The 19,968-nt window shown below is 33.0% G+C and overlaps 1 protein-coding gene across 1 annotated transcript; it reads left to right on the forward strand.

The window, feature by feature from the left end:
* The first annotated feature begins 10,268 nt into the window (after nt 1-10,268).
* On the forward strand, nt 10,269-19,931 carry LOC133781522 (uncharacterized). The gene is made up of 20 exons (XM_062220558.1): nt 10,269-11,767; nt 12,039-12,242; nt 12,892-12,996; nt 13,324-13,389; nt 13,465-13,629; nt 13,994-14,068; nt 14,152-14,306; nt 15,404-15,539; nt 15,626-15,695; nt 15,822-15,949; nt 16,053-16,109; nt 16,764-16,949; nt 17,043-17,135; nt 17,671-17,756; nt 17,857-17,923; nt 18,007-18,073; nt 18,157-18,293; nt 18,501-18,592; nt 18,721-18,787; nt 19,188-19,931. Exons 1-20 carry the CDS (start codon nt 10,535-10,537, stop codon nt 19,350-19,352), a joined length of 3,354 nt encoding a protein of 1,117 aa, XP_062076542.1. The 5' UTR covers nt 10,269-10,534; the 3' UTR covers nt 19,353-19,931.
* The last annotated feature ends 37 nt before the right edge of the window (nt 19,932-19,968 follow it).

Consider the following 19,968-nt stretch of genomic DNA (forward strand, 5'->3'; position numbering starts at 1 on the left):
GTAATAGACAAATTTCAGCTGGGTGAACGGTTTGGCATTTATCCATTTTGGAGGTTTTGTTTAAAATTTAGAAGAAGAAAGCTAGAAGGAGACTTAGGGCAAGAAGAAGAAGAAGGAGAAGTAGAGGAGTGAAGGAGCTGAAACTTGAGACTTAGGAGATGAATCAAGGATGCATAGGGTTGGATTCTTCATTCAAGGTAAGGATTCTAAGTAAATTTAAGGCTTGTTTCTGTTATGGTTTGAGGAATTTAAGCATGGTTTAAGTTTGGTTTTGGGTTTTATATTTTCTGAAGTTGAAAATCAAAGATGTGGATTTTGGGGATTTGATTGTGTGTTTGGGTTTCTTTGATTGTGTTTCTGAGTTGTTAAATGGTCTATGTGGGGTTTTGAATTGATTTTGGGGCTTAGGTGTGAGTTTGGGGATGATTTGGGAGTGTTTTGGATGATGAAATGCAGAGGAAAAACCCAGTTTTTCTGGGTTCGCGAAGGAGCGTCGCGACCCTGTTCTTGGGCACCGCGGCGCGAGGCTGTTTTCAGTCAGGGGAGCTTTCTGACTTCGCTGGGCGTCGCGGCCCTTGCGGGTAGCACCGCGGCGCTACGCCTTTTTCAGGATGGGAAATTTTGCATTTTTGGGCATTTGTTCCAGGGGCTCGGGGGATGTTTCCAATGATTTGTTTTAGGAATTTGGGAGTCCCGAGAGTGTGGGATTGGTCCCGGGAAGTGGTTATGATTTGATTAGTATTAAAGGATGTTTCATGTGTGTTATGACTAGGATATTGGAGAGGCTCGTGCTTGAGGACCGTGCTCGCGGCTTTAGTGCATCAGGAGGCTCGGAATACAAGTAATAAAACTATAACACCCGTAGGATAGGGCATGGGCCCATAGTATGATTGCGGGGCGCGGCCCTATGTTGCATGTTGCATGATGAGATGATTGCAGGGCACGGCCCTATATTGCATCACATGTTAGGATGCAGACTTAAATGAATTAATATTCGTTTGAATGTTGTTGTGTTATACTATATGTGTGATTATAATAAAATGAACGGCAAGGGCCGAGAACGGCGTAGGCCGGGTGCGGCAGCGGGGCCGGAAGTAACACTTAGCACATGGGATGCTATAGTCAGGGCAGGGCCCGGTGGATACATGTGTTATCCTTACGGTGAGAACCGATACCCCAGGCTTCGGTAAGGCTTCTGGGGCGGCATGGCCGTGTTTGCTTAGTCTAATGGTTGACTTGTTTATCTGTGGACTATCTGATATGATTAACTGTATATTTGCATATGTTATGTTCTGCATGAGTTTTCTTGCTGGGCTTCGGCTCACGGGTGCTCCGTGTTGCAGGTAAGGGCAAAGACTGAGTCAACCAACCATGAGTACGGAGAGCGTGAAGCGACGCGTACATGTTTGGCCTGCCCGACTGCTTTGGTTGGGGGTTTATTCGAAAATGGCTGTAATAATCTATGATTTTTAGTATTGATCAACTGTAAACTTATTTCAAGATGTAAATAGTTTTCAAACCTTATTTTGGGATCCCAAATGTTTATTACTAGAAGTTTTTATTGAAACAATGCATTTTCAAAGGTTACAGCCTTAACTTTTAATTAGTCACACTTTCGTTTCAAAATCTCGGTTAGCGAGATCATTGCACACTGTTTTGTCTTAAAACTCACTTAGTAACGGCTCTAAGGAAGTAGGGCGTTACAATAATGTTTGGGAGTATCATAACAGAATTATCAATTTTTTCCAAGTAGTAAATCATAAAGGGGAACCATTGGCAATGAGATCGAGTTATGTCTTTTAGAATGGAGCATCTAAGTTGTTTACCATTACGATAGACAATGCTTCCTCTGATGATGTTGCCATTGGATACTTGAGGAGGAAGTTTAAGGAGAAAGATAAGGGACTAATTTTGGATGGAAAGTTTTTACATATGAGGTGTTGCGCTCATATAGTGAACCTAATTGTCATCAAAGGGTTGAAGGAAAAATACGGGTCAATTGCAGCAATTAGAAATGTTGTGTGGTTCGTTAGGTATTTTCCTTCTAGGCTAATTTTTTTTAAGGAGTGTGTGATGGATGAAAAGGATTGAATGTAAATGGCTTCTATGTTTAGATGTCCTAACAAGGTGGAACTCCACATATTTAATGCTCAATTGCGCAATGAAATTTCGGAAGGCATTTGACAGGATGCAAATAGATACTAATTATATGAAATATTTTGATGAGGTTGACAAAGATGGAAAACCAAATGAAGGGCCCCCCACTGATGTTTATTGGGATAATGCTCTAGTGTTTTTGGAGACTTTTTACGAAATAACATTAAAATTTAGTGGGTCTACTTATGTTATTGCTAATAAGTACTTCAATGAGATCTGCAATATGCACATGAGCTGTATGACTTAGCAGTTGACGGTGATGAGAATGAGTTATTGAGGACAATGGCAACGAGCATGAAACTAAAATATGACAAGTATTGGGGAAAGCTTGATAATTGCAGTGATGCACTTCTAATTGCCTTGGTCCTTGACCCAAGATACAAGCTTGACTATCTCAGTCATTGCTTTAGTGCTACTTATGATGAGATGACGTACAAAGAGATGGTGAAAAGGGTAGAGAAGACAACACGGGCAATGTTTGATCAATATAATGAGACAACATTAAGTCTTCATCCATCGCCGTCTATGACTCAGCTACAATCTCAGTCTATTGTTAGTGCTTCATCTACATTCGTCATGCCTGTTGATAGTCAACCTAGTGCCAAGAAGTCACGTAATTTGCATGATGAGTTTGTGGCACGGAGATTGAAGAATGATGATGGAATGACAAAAAATCAGGTCAATAAATATTTGGAAGAGGAACTTAAGCGACCAATTGAGAATTTTAATGTTTTGGGATGGTGGGCTAGTAGTGGGTGCAAATACAAGATCTTATCACTCATGGCTCGTGATGTGTTAGTTATACCGGTTACCACCGTTGCTTCTGAGGCGATATTTTTTATAGAAGGTCGAATTTTAGATCCTTTTAGAAGCTCACTAAGGCCAAGGATGGTCGAAGCATTAATTTGTCTCAATAACTGGTGGAGCATATCACATCAACCCATCATTGTTCGAGACTATATGGATGAAGAAGAAGCGCTTCAAACATCAAAGTATCTTGAGTTAGGTAGTTTATTACATTTTATTTGGATTTTCATGGTCTAACTTGAAACTTATAAATATTTTATTTTAAGTGTGTGAATGTTTTATAATATAATATTTATCTTTTATATCAATGATCCTACAAGTGTTGGGCCAACTTCATCCTTTGTCAATTTTCTGTCCTCAGCCTCATCAACTGCACAACAATCTACGAATTGAAAGAATTGCTTGTGAGAATTTATTCGTGCCTTATTTTACTTAGTATGTTGTTATTTATTATCCTTGATTTATTTTCTTTAATAATTTTTTTATTTGAATTTTGAAAGGAAATAAGGAAATGAGTGGTCAAAGACTTTCTTTGTATTTTGAATTTTCATGGACTTTATGCTTATGGTTGTAGACTTATGGATTTTATTATGGTTGTGGTTAACTAGTTATGTACTTTAGTTTATGGACTTTATGTTTGTTTATTATTGTAAGTGTTTTGGACTTTGGACTTTTGACATTATATTTTTTTCAAAATTTTTATCAAGACCAAAATTGTAAAAACAAACTTTAAAAATTAAAAAAGTGTAAAAAAATGGTATATTTGAACAATTGAGATTTTCGGTCCAAAACCCAATAGGCCAAGCCCAACCCGAAACTCGGCTCGAACAAAATCGAAACCCAAAACTGAACAAAAACCCAAAATTTTTGGATCGGATTCGGTAGAACTTTTATCCACCTAAAGCCCGCAAAACCTGAATCCGATTCACCCGAAACTCGAAAATCAAATCCGTGTATACCCCTAATATATAAGATATATAAGATTTGAAACTCCATATATACTATTATTAATTATTTTTATCATTTTTTATTTCTCTTATATCTCTATTTTTAAAATTTTATTTCTTATTTCACGTATGTAAAATATTAAAATAATATTTATTTTTCACTAAAAAATAACGATAACCAAACATATTTTTATTTTTGAAAATATCACATATAAAATAAAAATTTTCCAAGTCATTCTATTTTCAAGCAACTTTTTTGTGAAACTTTAAAATCCTCCAACTTATTTTCAATCTATGTTGTGGGTTTCCTTCTATAAAGAAAAAAAGAAAACATTTTCCTTTCAAAATCATAATATCCATATTTCTTCTTTAAAAAAAAATCAATTTTCCCCTCTTGAGCATAGAAGTTTTATATGAGTATAATTTTTTATTTTTTTTAATTTATTTGCACTTTTTATATTTTCTTCTTTAAATAGTAATTGATCATCCTCCCATAAATATATTTTATATAATAATTAATATAATAAAATAAAATAAAATTATTATTACTCTTAAATAGAAACAGTGGTATTTACAACATTGATTGAAGTCGGTGCTTGACATTATTAACAAATTAAAGTGAAAACTCTTTAAAAAACATGACAACTAAATTTATTTCTTATAATTATCTTACCACCACACAGTACCTCATTTTGATTAAATATGTTAATAAAAAACTCCAAAATTTGTATTTTCACTAAATAAATAAAATATTTTTTATGTTTGTTTTATTTTGTTTGAAAAATATCAGTTTGACTCTTGTGTTTTTTACGAATATGCGATCGGTCTTTTGTGTTTTGTTAAATGACAATTCGTATTTTGTGTTTTACCTTATACTAAATTTTGGTCAAAAAAATTTCAAATATAATATTTCATTCTTAACTTCTCGACCATCGCATAACTAACGACCTGATAATTGATCTTATAATTTAAAATATTTTGACTAAAATTAGGTTAAGGTACTATTTTGATCTATTTTGTAAAACACAATGTTCGAATTGTCATTTAACAAAACACAAAGACCGATTGAGTATTTAGAAAAAATAAAGGGCTAAAATCATATTTTTTCTATTTTGTATTATAAAGCATAATAATACTTTTTCCCTACAACGAAAAATCGTTTATATATTTGTTATTTTTCACTCTATCACTTTTTTTTTTAAATAATTGAAATTTTAGGTGTGTTTATCGTCTTAGGTAATTAGAAAATAATAAATTAAATAAATTCAAAATAGATTATTTGTGTTCATAAACTGTGTATTGTTGGAACGATTAACTTTTAATTTTTCTTAGCAAAAAAAATAGCTTTTATTTATTTATTTTTATAATTATTTGAGAGGTATGACCATAGATAACGACGTGCCAATCGGTAGTGTTTGGATAAGATATATTTATTTTTGTATTATTATTTTTATGTATTTTTACTCACGTGACTCATATCCTACTCCACTGCTGTAAAATACAAGTATCAATATGATATGAGTAAATAAGTACACATATTATATACTTATTTTTTAAAATTTATATTTTTTAGTATATAAAGTTATATAAATATTTGTGTTACTTTTTTATTTATATATATATATTTTATTTATTTATTTGTATATGGAAAAATACTATTTTGATTATTGTATTTTGTGTAATTATCCATTTAGATCTAATATTTTGTTAAATTATATTTTTAGATATTGTGTTTTGTAAAATAAATAAATAAAATAGTATCTTTCGTTTTGATTAAAATCCTTTCAAATATAAGATTAATGTTTGGGTCATCGACAATGTGATTGATTCAGAGAAGCGAAGAATATGATTGAAGACCAGAAAATAAAATATTATATTTGAAATTATTTTCACCAAAATCATGTTCAGTGTACTTTTTTGATCTATTTTGTTAAATACAGAGTCTGAAATGTAATTTAGCAAAATATAATGTCCAAACACTTATTTGGTCAAAACATAGATGTCAAAATAATATTTTTCATTTGTATATGTACACTATATATGTTAGTGATATGTATTTAATGCGTAGTATTATATCATAATGTATTGTATAATCTTAAGTTATATAATATTATATATTTATATGAAGTATTATATTTGGTATTGACTTGTATTTAAATATAAATATACAACGTATTTAAATATAATACGACACATCAAACATATTTTTACAATATTATTTAACTCTATATGTGTAGTGTATGATGTCTCATCCTTGTATACTTACACTATTATCTTACCCTAAAATTTATTAAATCACGATTATATTTATGATTAAACGAGTTTTAGGATGAAATTGTGTTCTCACACAAACTCGATCAATATTTATTTGTCATAAACTTGAAACAAACCCAATTGTGTTTTCAAATTGATTTGTGGACAAATCTATTTAGAGGACCCCTAATGTTTACAATCTAATGAGAAAATTTGTGTTGAAGTGTGTTTTAATTTTTTATGGATGTTTCAAGGCAAGCTTGTATTTATTATTGGTCCTTGTCCCCTAGTTTTTGTTTGTCTTATGATTATGATTTGAACATGTTGGGTCCTTGTAATTTCAATTTCTCATTATTATGTATTGAGCTTTTGTGATACTAATATGTCTCTAAAACACATGTGAATTTCTTAAAATAATAAAACCAGCATCAAACTACTCATGTAATGTCTTCAATATGTTTATATGTACTAAATTTTTATAATAATTTTTTTTTTTGTTTCACATTAAAAAACGTAATAATATATTCAATATAATTATTTTTATATAAATATTAATCAACACAAATATATTTGTTAAATATAGGAATGAGAATTCAAAAATTAAATGATTCAAATACATAAAATATTTTTACTCTATATTTTTATTTGTTCAAATTAGAAGGTACTATTTTATATTTTGAAATTTGACTTCATGAGAAAAAGAAATATTAAAAAAATATGTATTTTCATAGATGAAGCAAACAAATAATTAACAAGTTGAAATGAATTAGTGTGATAGAATTCTTGAATTCTAATTGTACATTTTATTAATATTTTTTTACTAAGTTAAAAATAATATCATCACACATGATGTATTTTTTTCTTTCAAATACTAGAAACTTATATATAAATATATATTATAAAAAATGAATCATTATGCACTAGTACTTTGTGGCTAATATGTATTGTACTTGTGAAAGTGTTTGAGTAAATACATATATAGTAAGTGTGTGTAGATATACAGTTCATGTATTTAGTAATAAATTTGTATTGATTAATAACGAGTTATGTATAGATAGGTAGGTCAAATCTAATTTGTGAGTCATTATCTTACTCAAATTTATTTCCTACTAACTTCATTGCTCAATAGTGTTTTATGGGTTTGAAAGGCACTCTGTTCATGGCAGTCACCCCCCATATCTTACACAATCCCTCACAGCTCACACAACTACAAAAACAACAAGACAATGGTCCTTACTCCTATTAAAATAAATCCCTTTTTCTTACTATCGAAATCCAGAGTAAAAATGTAATTTTATTCTCAATTTGAAAATAAAAAACTCGAAGAAATTGTTTATTTTATTCGAAATTCGAATATCGTAATATTCCTTTTGTTGTATTTGATCGTCGAATATCGGTCTTTCGAACTAATTAGTGAAATAATATTGGGTTTATATTTTTTTGGACTCTGTTTTGTCTCATTACCTGTTTGGATATTGTGTTTTGACAAATTTGGTTTTGAACTTTGTATTTTGTAAAATGGTTCAAATAGACCCCTAAAACTGATTTTGATGAAGAAGACATTGAATATAAATACACAGTTGTTAGACAAAATGATTTTGTTTTTGTTTTAAATTGTTAGTTTGGTGAATTATTTGTAATTTTAGCTCCTAACATTTTGACCAAAATCGAGATTAGGGTTCTATTTGAACCATTTTACAAACACACAGAGTCCAAAAAATCATTTGTCAAAATACAAAGTCCAAGCATGTAATTGGACAAAACACATAGTCCAAAAAAATATAAATGTTAATTTTCACGGTTACACTTATATATAATGTTTGATTGTATGAAATGGTAATTTCTTGAGTAGAATCCATATTCATTTGGTTAAAGATCTTATTTTAATTTTTTTTCAAAATAAGAAGATCCATCAAAATCTAGTTTAGTTAAGCTAATAAGGTAACGTAATTTGTAGTAAAAACAAAAAAAATCTTATAGTAATGTTTACATAACTCAATATAGTAATACATATAATTCAAAGTCAACTCAAAATAGTAGGCACAACACAAGTTGAGGTCAAAACCCTAGAGGAACAAATTATTATTGTATTACCAATTAGTCCAAAATAAATGCTAATCTTCTTCCCTAAAATAATTCTCTAAAAAGAAATGGGAAATGAAAAGAAACAACTAAGAAATGAGAATTTAATTTTGTTCAATAAATGTGGGGTATGTAGCAATTATTCATGAGTGGAAATTAGATATTGGTTTTTTTTTAATATTTAATTAATGGAGAATTGTCCAAAAAAATAAAAATAAAAAAAGAAAGAGCATTAGGTATTTTGTTTTCCTCTTTTAGATTGCAATGAAATTAAATAAAAATGCAAGCATGCATTGGCAAATATATAAAATTAAAAAAAGTGAATAAAGTATAAATTTGATGAAAAGTTGTTGAAAAAGTCTTTTGGGTACCAATCCAAACATCACAAGATGCTTTATTTATTATTTTTTATTTTTTTAGATAATATATTCCTTTTTAGAGGTAACCAAACACAAAAACTAGAACCATTTATCATGTATTTATTTTAAATATGGATGGAAACAAATAAATAGGAAAATAAAATATTTTCTTATTATTATGGCAATAAAAAAGGAAAAAAAAGAGGTGTAAACCCTAGCATTCTTTTTATTTTTTATAATTAAAAAAATAAAAAAAAGTGAACATTAATCATGATTCAGGACCCAAACAAAAAGTAATATACAGCTAATCAATTCCATTCAAATACAATATTTTTCACAAAAAGTAAAAATTATACACTAAGCACTTTATTTTTATTTATTTCTTAATAGACCCCCATATTTTGAGAAACTACAATTTATACCCTTATAATTTGGTTATTTTTTAAATTATCAAAATCAACTAATTGAAAATACATCTTTGTCCTTTCTTCTGAAAACAAAAACCAAGCTGTTGGTATTTAAAAACAATTATTTGTTAAACAGTGATTATAATATAAAATTGTGTTTATTTAAAATAATCAACATGATATAATAATAATCATATTTTAAGTCATAATTTTGGAACATTATTTTATTATGGCAAAGTTGTACATTTAATAAAACAGAATTCGACCAACACCAAACTAATATCTTTATTTTAAAAATTAGATATATGTGAAAATAGATTTTTTAAAAAAAAGAATCAATAAATGAATTACAAAATTATTCCTATATAAACAATATATTTAACCAGACTTATTAACTGAAAATAAAAAAGAACAACCAAGTGCTTATTTATTTAATTAGCCAAATAATCGCACATTATATTCTTAAGATATTATTTTTCAAAATTATATTTTTCTGTTGAGTTTTCCCTAATTTTCTCTGTAATTTTCAATAATTAGTTTAATTTTCTGCAAGAATAAATATGGAAAATACACAAAATGTTTAGATTTTAATAATTTATCATAAACAATGAAAAAAGAGAAATATATATGAAAAGTTGGTTTACCCTAAATATCATATAAAAAAAATATAAGGTTTAGATTGTAATTTTATAAAATAACAGAATTTCTTGAAAGAAATTAAGAAAAAGGAAAATTGGGGAGTTCTAAACAAACACCAAAAATATATGTGTAGTTAGATTGTATTTTAAAAATTTATAAGAATTTTGTAAAAAGTGGAAATTTTACAATTTCTGAAAAAATAGAGGTAAAAAGTAATATTTGTGAAAAATTGACATTAATTAAATGCCCTAAACAATTTGTATTTACTATTTAGGGTTTATATTGTAATTGAATAAAATAAAAGGATTTTGTAAAAAAAAAAGAAGTGAAAATCTACAATTTTCCAAAAATAAGTGGGAAAAAGAAAATGAAAAATTATAAAAAAAAAAAAGAAAAAAGGTTGCCCTAATACCCAAAATCCAAATTCAAGGTTTGGTTTGGATTGTAATTTTAAATGATTTATTTATTTTTTTTCACAATTTCTAAAAAAGAAAGAATTTTGTGAAAAAAAGAATTGAAAATGTTAAATTTTCCAAAAAATTAGGGGAAAAAAAAGAAAAATAAAAAGGGGGAAAATCAATCAGGTTGCCCTAAATACCCAAAATCCAAAAACCCTTATTCGGTTTCGTTCTTTGTTTTACAGCCGAATTGAATCCCTCTCTTCTCTTCTTCTCTTCAAAAAGAATTTCGTATATAAATTCTCACAATCACAGCGAAGAGGAAGAGAGAGAGAGAGAGAAAAGACTAGGCCTTTGCACCAATCAGAGGCAGCCATAGCCAAAAACCTCAAAACCCTCTCTTTCTATCTATCTGTCTATATATCCCTATATCTCTATCTCTCTTCCTTATTCGTCTTTGTTCGCCGCCATATCCATTGTTCGAGATGGCACAACCCGACTCGAATCAGCTCCAACAAGCCCAACTGGCGGCGATTCTCGGCCCCGACCCAGCCCCTTTCGAAACCCTGATCTCTCATCTCATGTCCTCCTCCAACGAGCAGCGTTCGCAGGCTGAGCTTCTCTTCAATCTCTGTAAGCAGACCGATCCCGATTCTCTCTCTCTCAAGCTCGCTCACCTTCTCCAGTTCTCTCCTCACCCCGAGGGTCGGGCCATGTCTGCTATTCTCCTCCGTAAGCAACTCACCAGGGACGATTCTTATCTCTGGCCCAGACTCACCCCCGCGACTCAGTCCTCTCTTAAGTCTATTCTGTTGTCTTGTATTCAGCGCGAGGAGGCGAAGTCGATTTCGAAGAAGCTTTGTGATACCGTCTCGGAGCTTGCTTCTGGGATTTTGCCTGATAATGGGTGGCCTGAGCTTTTGCCGTTTATGTTTCAATGCGTTTCGTCTGACTCCGCTAAGCTTCAGGAGTCGGCGTTTTTGATCTTTGCTCAGTTGTCTCAGTACATAGGGGATTCGCTTGTTCCTCATATCAAGGAATTGCATGCTGTTTTCTTGCACTGTTTGAATTCTTCGTCGAGTTCTGATGTGAAGATCGCTGCTTTGAATGCTGTGATTAATTTCATTCAGTGTTTGTCGAATTCCGGTGACCGTGATAGGTTTCAGGACTTGTTGCCTGCCATGATGAGGACTTTGACGGAGGCTTTGAATAACGGGAATGAGGCCACGGCTCAGGAGGCTCTAGAATTGTTGATTGAATTGGCTGGAACCGAGCCCAGGTTCTTGAGGAGGCAGATTACCGATGTGGTTGGGTCCATGTTGCAGATTGCTGAGGCTGAGTCTTTGGAGGAAGGGACTAGGCATTTGGCTATTGAATTCGTCATTACTTTGGCGGAGGCTAGGGAGAGGGCACCTGGGATGATGAGGAAATTGCCTCAGTTCATTAGCAGATTGTTTGCCATTCTGATGAGGATGCTTTTGGATATTGAGGATGACCCGGCTTGGCATAGCGCTGAGACCGAGGATGAGGATGCTGGTGAAACCAGTAATTACAGTGTTGGGCAGGAGTGTTTGGATCGGCTTTCGATTTCCTTGGGTGGAAACACAATTGTCCCTGTTGCTTCTGAGCAGTTGTCTGCTTATTTGGCTGCTCCTGAGTGGCAGAATCACCATGCTGCTTTGATTGCTCTTGCCCAAATTGCAGAGGGATGCCAAAAGGTATCAAAGAGGGTTCTCTTTTGTTTTGTGCTATTGATATTTTTAGCATAATGCATTATCCTTAAAATGTATGAATTATCTTCAATTAGTTACCATTTGTTTATAGTTCAGGTCACAGAAGTTTAGTTGCTTGTTCATGCCCAATAGCATTGTTTTTGGTTCAGCAGTCACTTGTGTTATTATTTTACATACATAGTGTTTCTTGCACAAATAGACTTAAGATATATTTTATGTTGTTGGCAACTGATATTCGTTTCTATTGTGTTGTCAGGTAATGATAAAGAATTTGGAGCAAGTGGTTGCAATGGTCTTGAACTCATTTCAAGATCCCCACCCCCGTGTTAGGTGGGCAGCTATCAATGCTATTGGCCAGTTATCTACTGATTTGGGCCCAGATTTGCAAGTTAAATACCATCCACAGGTGCTGCCAGCACTTGCTGCAGCTATGGACGATTTTCAGAATCCCAGAGTGCAGGTTATTCACCAGCTATATGCATTTTGATATTTTTCTGAATAATTGAATATGAACTACTTGTGACATCGTCTTCTTGATGGTGTAATTTCTCAATTGTGTAATGCTAGTTTCGTTGTCAGTCAATGGTGGTGCCTTTTCAATGCAAGTAGGTAGTTGTTTATTCTTAAACTTGTAAATAAGATCAACTATGGCTATTCCAAGTCCAGGATGCAAGCTATTGGCTTAAGGATTTGTTACACACATGACTTGCTGATGTTTGCAATTGAATTAAATATCATGTTTCTCTACTCTTAAAGTTTCTGCAGTACACTTGTATTCTTGTTTAGTTTATGGCATACTGCATTTTGTTTTACTTATGAACAGTAGTGATATTGCAAATTGCAAAGTTGTGGTTACGCAAATGTTCATCTAATGGTGTTCATGGCTAAGTCCTATTATGCTAGTCAAATCAGAGATTCATTTTTGGGTTTAGTATTCTGATTGTTTTGTTTGCTGTCTTTTCTATGTGGTTTTATTCCTTTGTGAATTTTGCTCACAAGTCAAGTATCATTTGTTTTTTATGAGAAATTTTAACATTTACTACCTTATTCTATTAATATGAATAACTTGAATATATTCAATGTTAAATTTGTAATTTGTATATCTACAGGCGCATGCTGCTTCAGCAGTGCTCAACTTCAGTGAGAACTGCACTCCAGATATCTTAACCCCTTACTTGGATGGGATTGTAAGCAAGCTGCTTGTGCTTCTCCAGGTGGGTCTTCAACAGAAATACTTAGTATTATTTTCCCTAGACCTGCATGAATAAATTTATAGAAGCTAAAAGTTGAGATACAGGCCTTGGTTGGCAAGGCTTTTCAAAGTCAATTTTTGGATTTTAAAAGTTGAAAGCTATTTTAAGTCTTGGGTGGGTTTCCATATATTTTGGGCTTGTATTTTTAAAAAGCTCCTTGGGGATGGAAGAAGCCACAAAAAGTAGCTTTTTAGGAAGAGCTTATGTAATGCTCAAAGCCCAAAGTTAAGAGCTTGACCGACCAAGCCCATAATATGCAACTCTTAACACTGTGTATGTCTTGTGTAGAATGGGAAACAAATGGTGCAAGAGGGGGCTTTGACAGCTTTGGCATCAGTTGCTGATTCATCTCAGGTAATTTTACATACAATTCTACGATATTGAATTGTTTCTTATGGATTACTCAATATGACTTTATGTAATCTCTAGGAGCATTTCCAAAAATACTACGATGCGGTTATGCCTTACCTGAAAACCATTCTGTTGAATGCAACTGACAAATCCAACCGCATGCTACGTGCCAAATCCATGGAGTGCATTAGTTTGGTTGGTATGGCTGTCGGAAAGGATAAGTTCAGGGATGACGCCAAGCAGGTATCATTATTTCACTTGACATCACCCTTACATGCCATTTTTTTCCTTTCTTGTATTATACAAGTTTTTGAACCTTTTAAAATTTAATTTCTGCATTAATGGATAACATAATTTCAAGATATTTTTAAAATCTGATGTAGTGTTTGCTTTGGAATATCATTTTCATTTCAATCATACTTTAAAGCTAATTTTTAGAGATTTATTTACCTTGAATTCTACTTTTAGAGTGACTGGTACTCAATTTTGGGACACTCAAATTTGAATCCTTGCTACGTTTTAATTAGCTCTGCTTCCAGGAGATTTTCTGTTATAGAACTACATTTGTAAGTGATTATTGGAGGCCTGATGTGTTCTATTATGTAAGGTTATGGATGTGCTGATGTCTTTGCAAGGATCTCAACTGGAGACTGATGATCCAACCACAAGCTATATGCTACAAGTATGTTCTTTATCTTTCAAACTGTGAAAAACATTGCATGTCAATTTATTATGAGTGATAACATTTACACTATAATGATATAGGCATGGGCAAGACTCTGCAAGTGCTTGGGACAAGATTTCCTCCCTTACATGTCTGTTGTAATGCCGCCCTTGCTCCAATCTGCCCAACTTAAGCCAGATGTAACTATTACTTCTGCTGATTCTGATAATGATGGTGAAGACTCTGATGATGAAAGGTCTTAATTTATGTCTTTTCTTTATCATGTTTTATTAGATAACTTCCAATCTGCCGCTCTGTAGCGTCACTGATTTCTTTTAATGTCTATATTTCTTTCCTCAAATAATTTTTTTAATTGTTTAATGTTTCCTGATTTTTGCAATACTGCCATACAATGTAGCAGGATGTGTTTCTCTCTATTCTCTCCCTTCCCTCTCTGACATTCCAACTCTCCTGTTACATTGTAGTGGGATAAAGATTGTCCAATAAATTTCACGACCCTCTTGCTTGCTATTATGGATATATGCATCTACATCCAATTTGATGGTCTCATGCCTTGTCGAGATTTATAGATTAGGAAGTGAATGCAATTCTAGGTTCACGATTGGGCTGTACTAGGTAGGCAATCCAAGGTCTGTGTCGCGGTAGACTTTATCATTGAGTCTAATATGTTTGTGCTGGCTCACCAAAGTTTTATATATCCTTGCATGGTTTGATTTTTCTCAAGCTATTATCAGCAAACCTTTTTGAGGCTTGTACAGCTTGGGGAACCCTTAATATCGGCAGGGCTTAGGAAAAACTCCTGAATTTAGGAGCTTTTGTATAATGCTTCAGGCCTTCAGCAAGTGGGAATTTCCTTCTGGTAGGTTAGTTGGTGGTTCAGGTTTTCTTGAAAGTGATTCAAGTGATGTGTACTACAGCTTGGGGTTATCTTAAATTTTAGTTAGTGGAAACCTGATATCTCTGCGTCAGACTGGTGTTTCACGTGTTTGGGAAATGAGGAGTCTTTTAAGTATCACCCGCCTCATTTTAGGCTGCCTTAAATCTAGGGGCTTAGCTTTGGTGGTGTGGCTAAGATGTTAGATTTTTAGATAATTATTCCTCTATGTGCTAGAAGGATCCTGGACAAGGTAAAATGTGGGGAGGATTGTTTATTTGTTTTTTTGGATTTTGTACAAGGTACTAGACTGGCCTGTTTTTGTGGTTTTGTTAGCGTTTAAGTATGGTGAAAATCACGTGATGATGTAGTAGTGTTTATATGTTTCTTTCTTGTTAACTTTTATTTTCTTTATATTTTTGGATGCATTTCCTAAGATTTGTTTTGATTTATTACAGTATGGAAACAATTACTCTTGGGGACAAACGAATTGGAATCAAGACTAGCGTGTTGGAGGAAAAAGCTACAGCTTGTAATATGCTATGTTGCTATGCTGACGAGTTGAAGGAAGGATTCTTTCCATGGATTGACCAGGTTGGTTGTTGTGATTTATAGTTCTTTTGTGTTGCTAGGATTTTTGATGATTTGATTACTAGATATGGATTCATTTTCTTTTTTAGGTTGCTCCCACTTTAGTTCCACTTTTGAAATTCTATTTCCACGAAGAAGTTAGGAAAGCAGCTGTTTCAGGTAATACATACCAACAATTAGAATTACATGTTTTCATCCCACTTTCTTTCTGACGGCTTTTATCAATATTTTTGGCCCATTTAGCTTAGAAACTTGTAATTCTGATTTTCTTTTGGTTCTATCCAGCCATGCCGGAGCTATTGCGTTCAGCAAAATTAGCTATAGAGAAGGGGCTAGCTCAAGGTCGAAATGAGACCTATATAAAACAATTATCTGATTACATAGTTCCAGCTCTGGTGGAAGCATTGCATAAGGTAATATTGTTGTGAATTTAGTTTCTCTCCAAGTTATAATGTATATTTCTTTTGATACCTTGTTACGCAGTTGTAGAAGTACTTACATTGAATCTGTATGCAGGAACCTGATACAGAGATCTGTGCAAGTATGTTGGATGCTTTAAATGAATGCTTACAGGTTAGTTGTATTCTTACTAAAGTATATTATATTCATACTATTATCTTAACTACCCTGTATCTTTGATATATTCTTTGTTTGAACCAAACACATCTAACGAGTCCAATTGCACCTTTAGGTGGTGTTTTGATGGAATAAAAATTGGAAAGGGAAGTTTATTTCCTGGACTTTAATCTAGTAATCTCAAAGAAGAGAAACAGCAGATTAAGTACAAAACAATTTCAAGCTGTCTTTCCAATTTCTCATTAACAAGGAATGAGGAATTTCAGGAAGGGAATGCCTTTAATAGCTAAATAAATAATAATATAAAGGATAACAGGAGCATCTTCAATATCTTCATCAACCAGATCAGTAATCTCTGGAAAAATTTAAGATGAAACCTTATTTATTCTCAAAAGGGACTCAGAAAAGGAATTTTCTCTCTTCCATGCATGCAATTGGAATGCATGAATTTTTCATTATTGTGTTGTGAAAGGTTTTTTGATGTTTCATTTGAAGGGTGATAGTCAGTTATCATGAAATGCTACTAAATGAATATTGTAAATTGTGAACCCCAAATCAAAATTTTGATTGATTTAAGCTTGAGTTTCTTTTCAGTGGTCTTTTAAATTTGTAGAATGAATTATAATGAAGTTTTCTGTTTACTTTTTTTAGATTTCTGGACCACTATTGGATGAAAATCAGGTCAGATCTATCGTTGATGAGATAAAACAGGTCATTACTGCTAGTTCAAGTAGAAAGAGGGAGAGGGCAGAAAGGGCCAAAGCAGAAGATTTTGATGCCGAAGAAATAGAGCTGATTAAGGAGGAAAATGAACAAGAGGAAGAAGTATTTGACCAAGTAAGTATCTTAAGACCATTTCCTAGTGTAATATAATAACTATTGCTCTATTTTTTTCCCCTTTTTTTTAACCATTTCTTTTTCTGGGCTCAGGTGGGTGAGATATTGGGGACTTTGATTAAAACATTCAAAGCCTCTTTCTTGCCTTTCTTCGATGAGCTGTCATCATATTTAACACCTATGTGGGTAAGTATCAGTTTTCTTGATAACGTTTTTTAATGCTTGTATTGATGAATGATGATAGCGATAGTGTTGCTCTACTAAGCCATTGATAGAATTTTTGTGCTATTGGTGACTGGCTAGAATGGTCTTGTGTGAAATATGCCATTGTGTAAATGTGTCTGTGCTGATGAGTTGGATGTTCCAGTTTTTCTTATGTTTTTAGTTCTTTAGGACTACCTTTTTCTTTGGCTGTTTTCCTCGTATTTTAGTAGTATGACAGCTATAATGAATGTGTGAAATAAGGTCTTCGGTCTCTATATTTTCTTGCCTCGTTAAGTCAATATAATAGAAATCAATAGGCACTCATTAAAGTGGGGGGTCCTTGCTGAAGCTAATAATGTATATAAATGGGCCATCTACCAAGGGCATTTCAGTTGAACTCTATTTTTATTATTACTATCACCAAACGATGTGGAATTTTTTCTTTGGTTTTTCAGTCCGTATTGTGTTCACGAACCCAGTTTTTTTTTTTTGATATATTTATTGTTTTGAAACACAGGGCAAGGACAAGACAACTGAAGAGAGACGGATAGCTATATGCATATTTGATGATGTTGCCGAGCAGTGTCGTGAAGCAGCTCTAAAGTAGACTTGTCTAACTTGAAATCTTTTCTCAAGTAGTCTCATACTCATATATTCATATGGTGTGTACTCAATTGATCTGGTTTTATTTTGATGTGGTCAGATATTACAACACTTATCTCCCGTTTGTATTGGAGGCTTGCAATGATGAAAATTCTGATGTCAGACAGGTTTGATTCACTTCACCGACATGTGCTTCGTTGATGTTTTGTTTAGAGCTTTTCATGTAATTTGTTTGACTGTCCTTTTTCAGGCCGCTGTATATGGGCTTGGTGTGTGTGCAGAGTTTGGTGCATCTGCGTTCAAACCTTTGGTTGGAGGTATATTTTTCTTTCTTGTCTAATAAAAGCTATTTTATTTTATATTGTTATCTCAGAATAACATTTTTATGTGATTTGTACAGAGGCACTTTCAAGATTGAATGTTGTACTCCAGCATCCTAATGCCCTTCAAGCTGAAAATCTGATGGCGTATGACAATGCTGTGTCAGCTTTGGGAAAAATTTGTGCTTTTCATCGTGAGAGTATTGATGCAGCTCAGGTACTTCAGTGCTTGCATATATTTGTCTCATACCTAAAGTAGTATAGCTTTCGATTCATATCTAATATTTATTATGTCATTGTCGTGACCACTTGTTATTATACGGATTATTCTATTTATGTAATTACGAGTTATCGTCCAAACATACCTTATGGTTCATGTTTGTGATAAGCTTCGTGTGGAAACTGAATGATCTGTGGTTGACAGGTTGTTCCAGCGTGGTTGAATTGCTTACCTATAAAAGGTGACTTAATTGAAGCTAAAGTTGTTCACGACCAGCTATGTACAATGGTGGAGAAGTAAGTGCATCCAGTCTGTTCTAGGCAAACCTTTATGCCCGCTTTTTTTTCTTCCGTATTTTTCACTAAGATTTACCATTACTATGCTGTTCAATCAAACAATCGTTCTTCTTCTTAATCATTTACAGGTCAGATCAGGAACTTTTGGGTCCCAACAACCAATATCTTCCAAAAATAGTTGCAATTTTTGCAGAGGTTAGTGAATTTTTAAGTTCATATAGCAGCTTTAAAAAAGTATGCAGTCTATGATGAATTTTACACCAACACTTATTCCTTTAAACAAGTATATTAATAATTTATATACTTGGCCTCAACTTGACATGTAACACATGGTGTTGTGGACCAAAAGTAAATGTCATCCTTTCAAGGAGGCTGGTAATCCCATAAATCTATCTAATGTCATTATCGACCAAAGTTTAGCATTAAATTGGAGAATGTTTTTGCTCGATGCCTATGGCATGATCATGTAGACTTGCATAGAATGGGTCTTTTCTCATTTGTGATTGCAACCAATACTTTGATCTGAATTTGATCACAAAATTTTGTAAACTTTTGCTCGAGTCAATTTCTTAAGGGGGTATGATTTTTGTCGCAGGTTTTGTGTGCGGGCAAAGAGCTAGCAACAGAGCAAACTGCAAGCAGAATGATCAGTTTACTAAGGCAGCTCCAGCAGACCTTACCACCATCGACCTTGGCCTCAACTTGGTCTTCCTTACAACCACAGCAACAACTTGCATTGCAATCCATTCTCTCCTCATAATATCTCTACATCTGCAGTGGTGGCATATTTTTGCTGTTGGCTTATTCATCCCTTGGGTCTTGTATTGTGTCAAAATTATTTTGTCACCGTTTCGTTTCGATAAGATGGTTCCCAACATTCGTTATTGCATAATGTTTTTTTTATTACAGCAAGCCGGCGTCATTGCTTGGAAGTCATCGATTCGATTGGAATGATCTTTTTTGTAGAATGTGTATACTACAAGTGTTCAATTTATAGTGCGGTTTTGAGTACAAAAAAGAAAAAAAAACTGTTGGTTAGTTCATGGTGGTTTGCAGAGTGGTTTTAATTTTTTGGTCGGTCCATCATCGTCGTCCCCGTCCGTCCGTCGGTCTCGGTTGGTTGGTTGGTTGGTTGGTGCTTGAGTTGTGAGGGTTGTCACTACTTGTCAGTGAGAGGCAATGATTTGTAGCAGTTTTGTTTTCATTGTTGTTTTCGCTATACAACATTACATTATGGGAATTTGTTGACTATATTATTTATGGTGATTCTCTCAATTAGATTTTCCAAAATTTTGATTCTCATAAGCAATAAAAAGGACCATATATTTTTTGTTGTGTATTCATTCTTCTTTTTTAGACTACATTTTAAAGATTCA

The sequence above is a fragment of the Humulus lupulus genome, chromosome 6 (genome assembly GCF_963169125.1).
Source record: "Humulus lupulus chromosome 6, drHumLupu1.1, whole genome shotgun sequence".
NCBI classification, from domain to species: domain Eukaryota; kingdom Viridiplantae; phylum Streptophyta; class Magnoliopsida; order Rosales; family Cannabaceae; genus Humulus; species Humulus lupulus.

Coding starts and splice junctions, on each gene's coding strand:
- LOC133781522 (XM_062220558.1), top strand. CDS start 10,535: ATGGCACAACCCGACTCGAATCAGCTCCAACAAGCCCAACTGGCGGCG. Junction 11,768..12,038: donor TTGCAGAGGGATGCCAAAAG/GTATCAAAGAGG, acceptor TTGTGTTGTCAG/GTAATGATAAAGAATTTGGA. Junction 17,924..18,006: donor AAAATTCTGATGTCAGACAG/GTTTGATTCACT, acceptor GTCCTTTTTCAG/GCCGCTGTATATGGGCTTGG.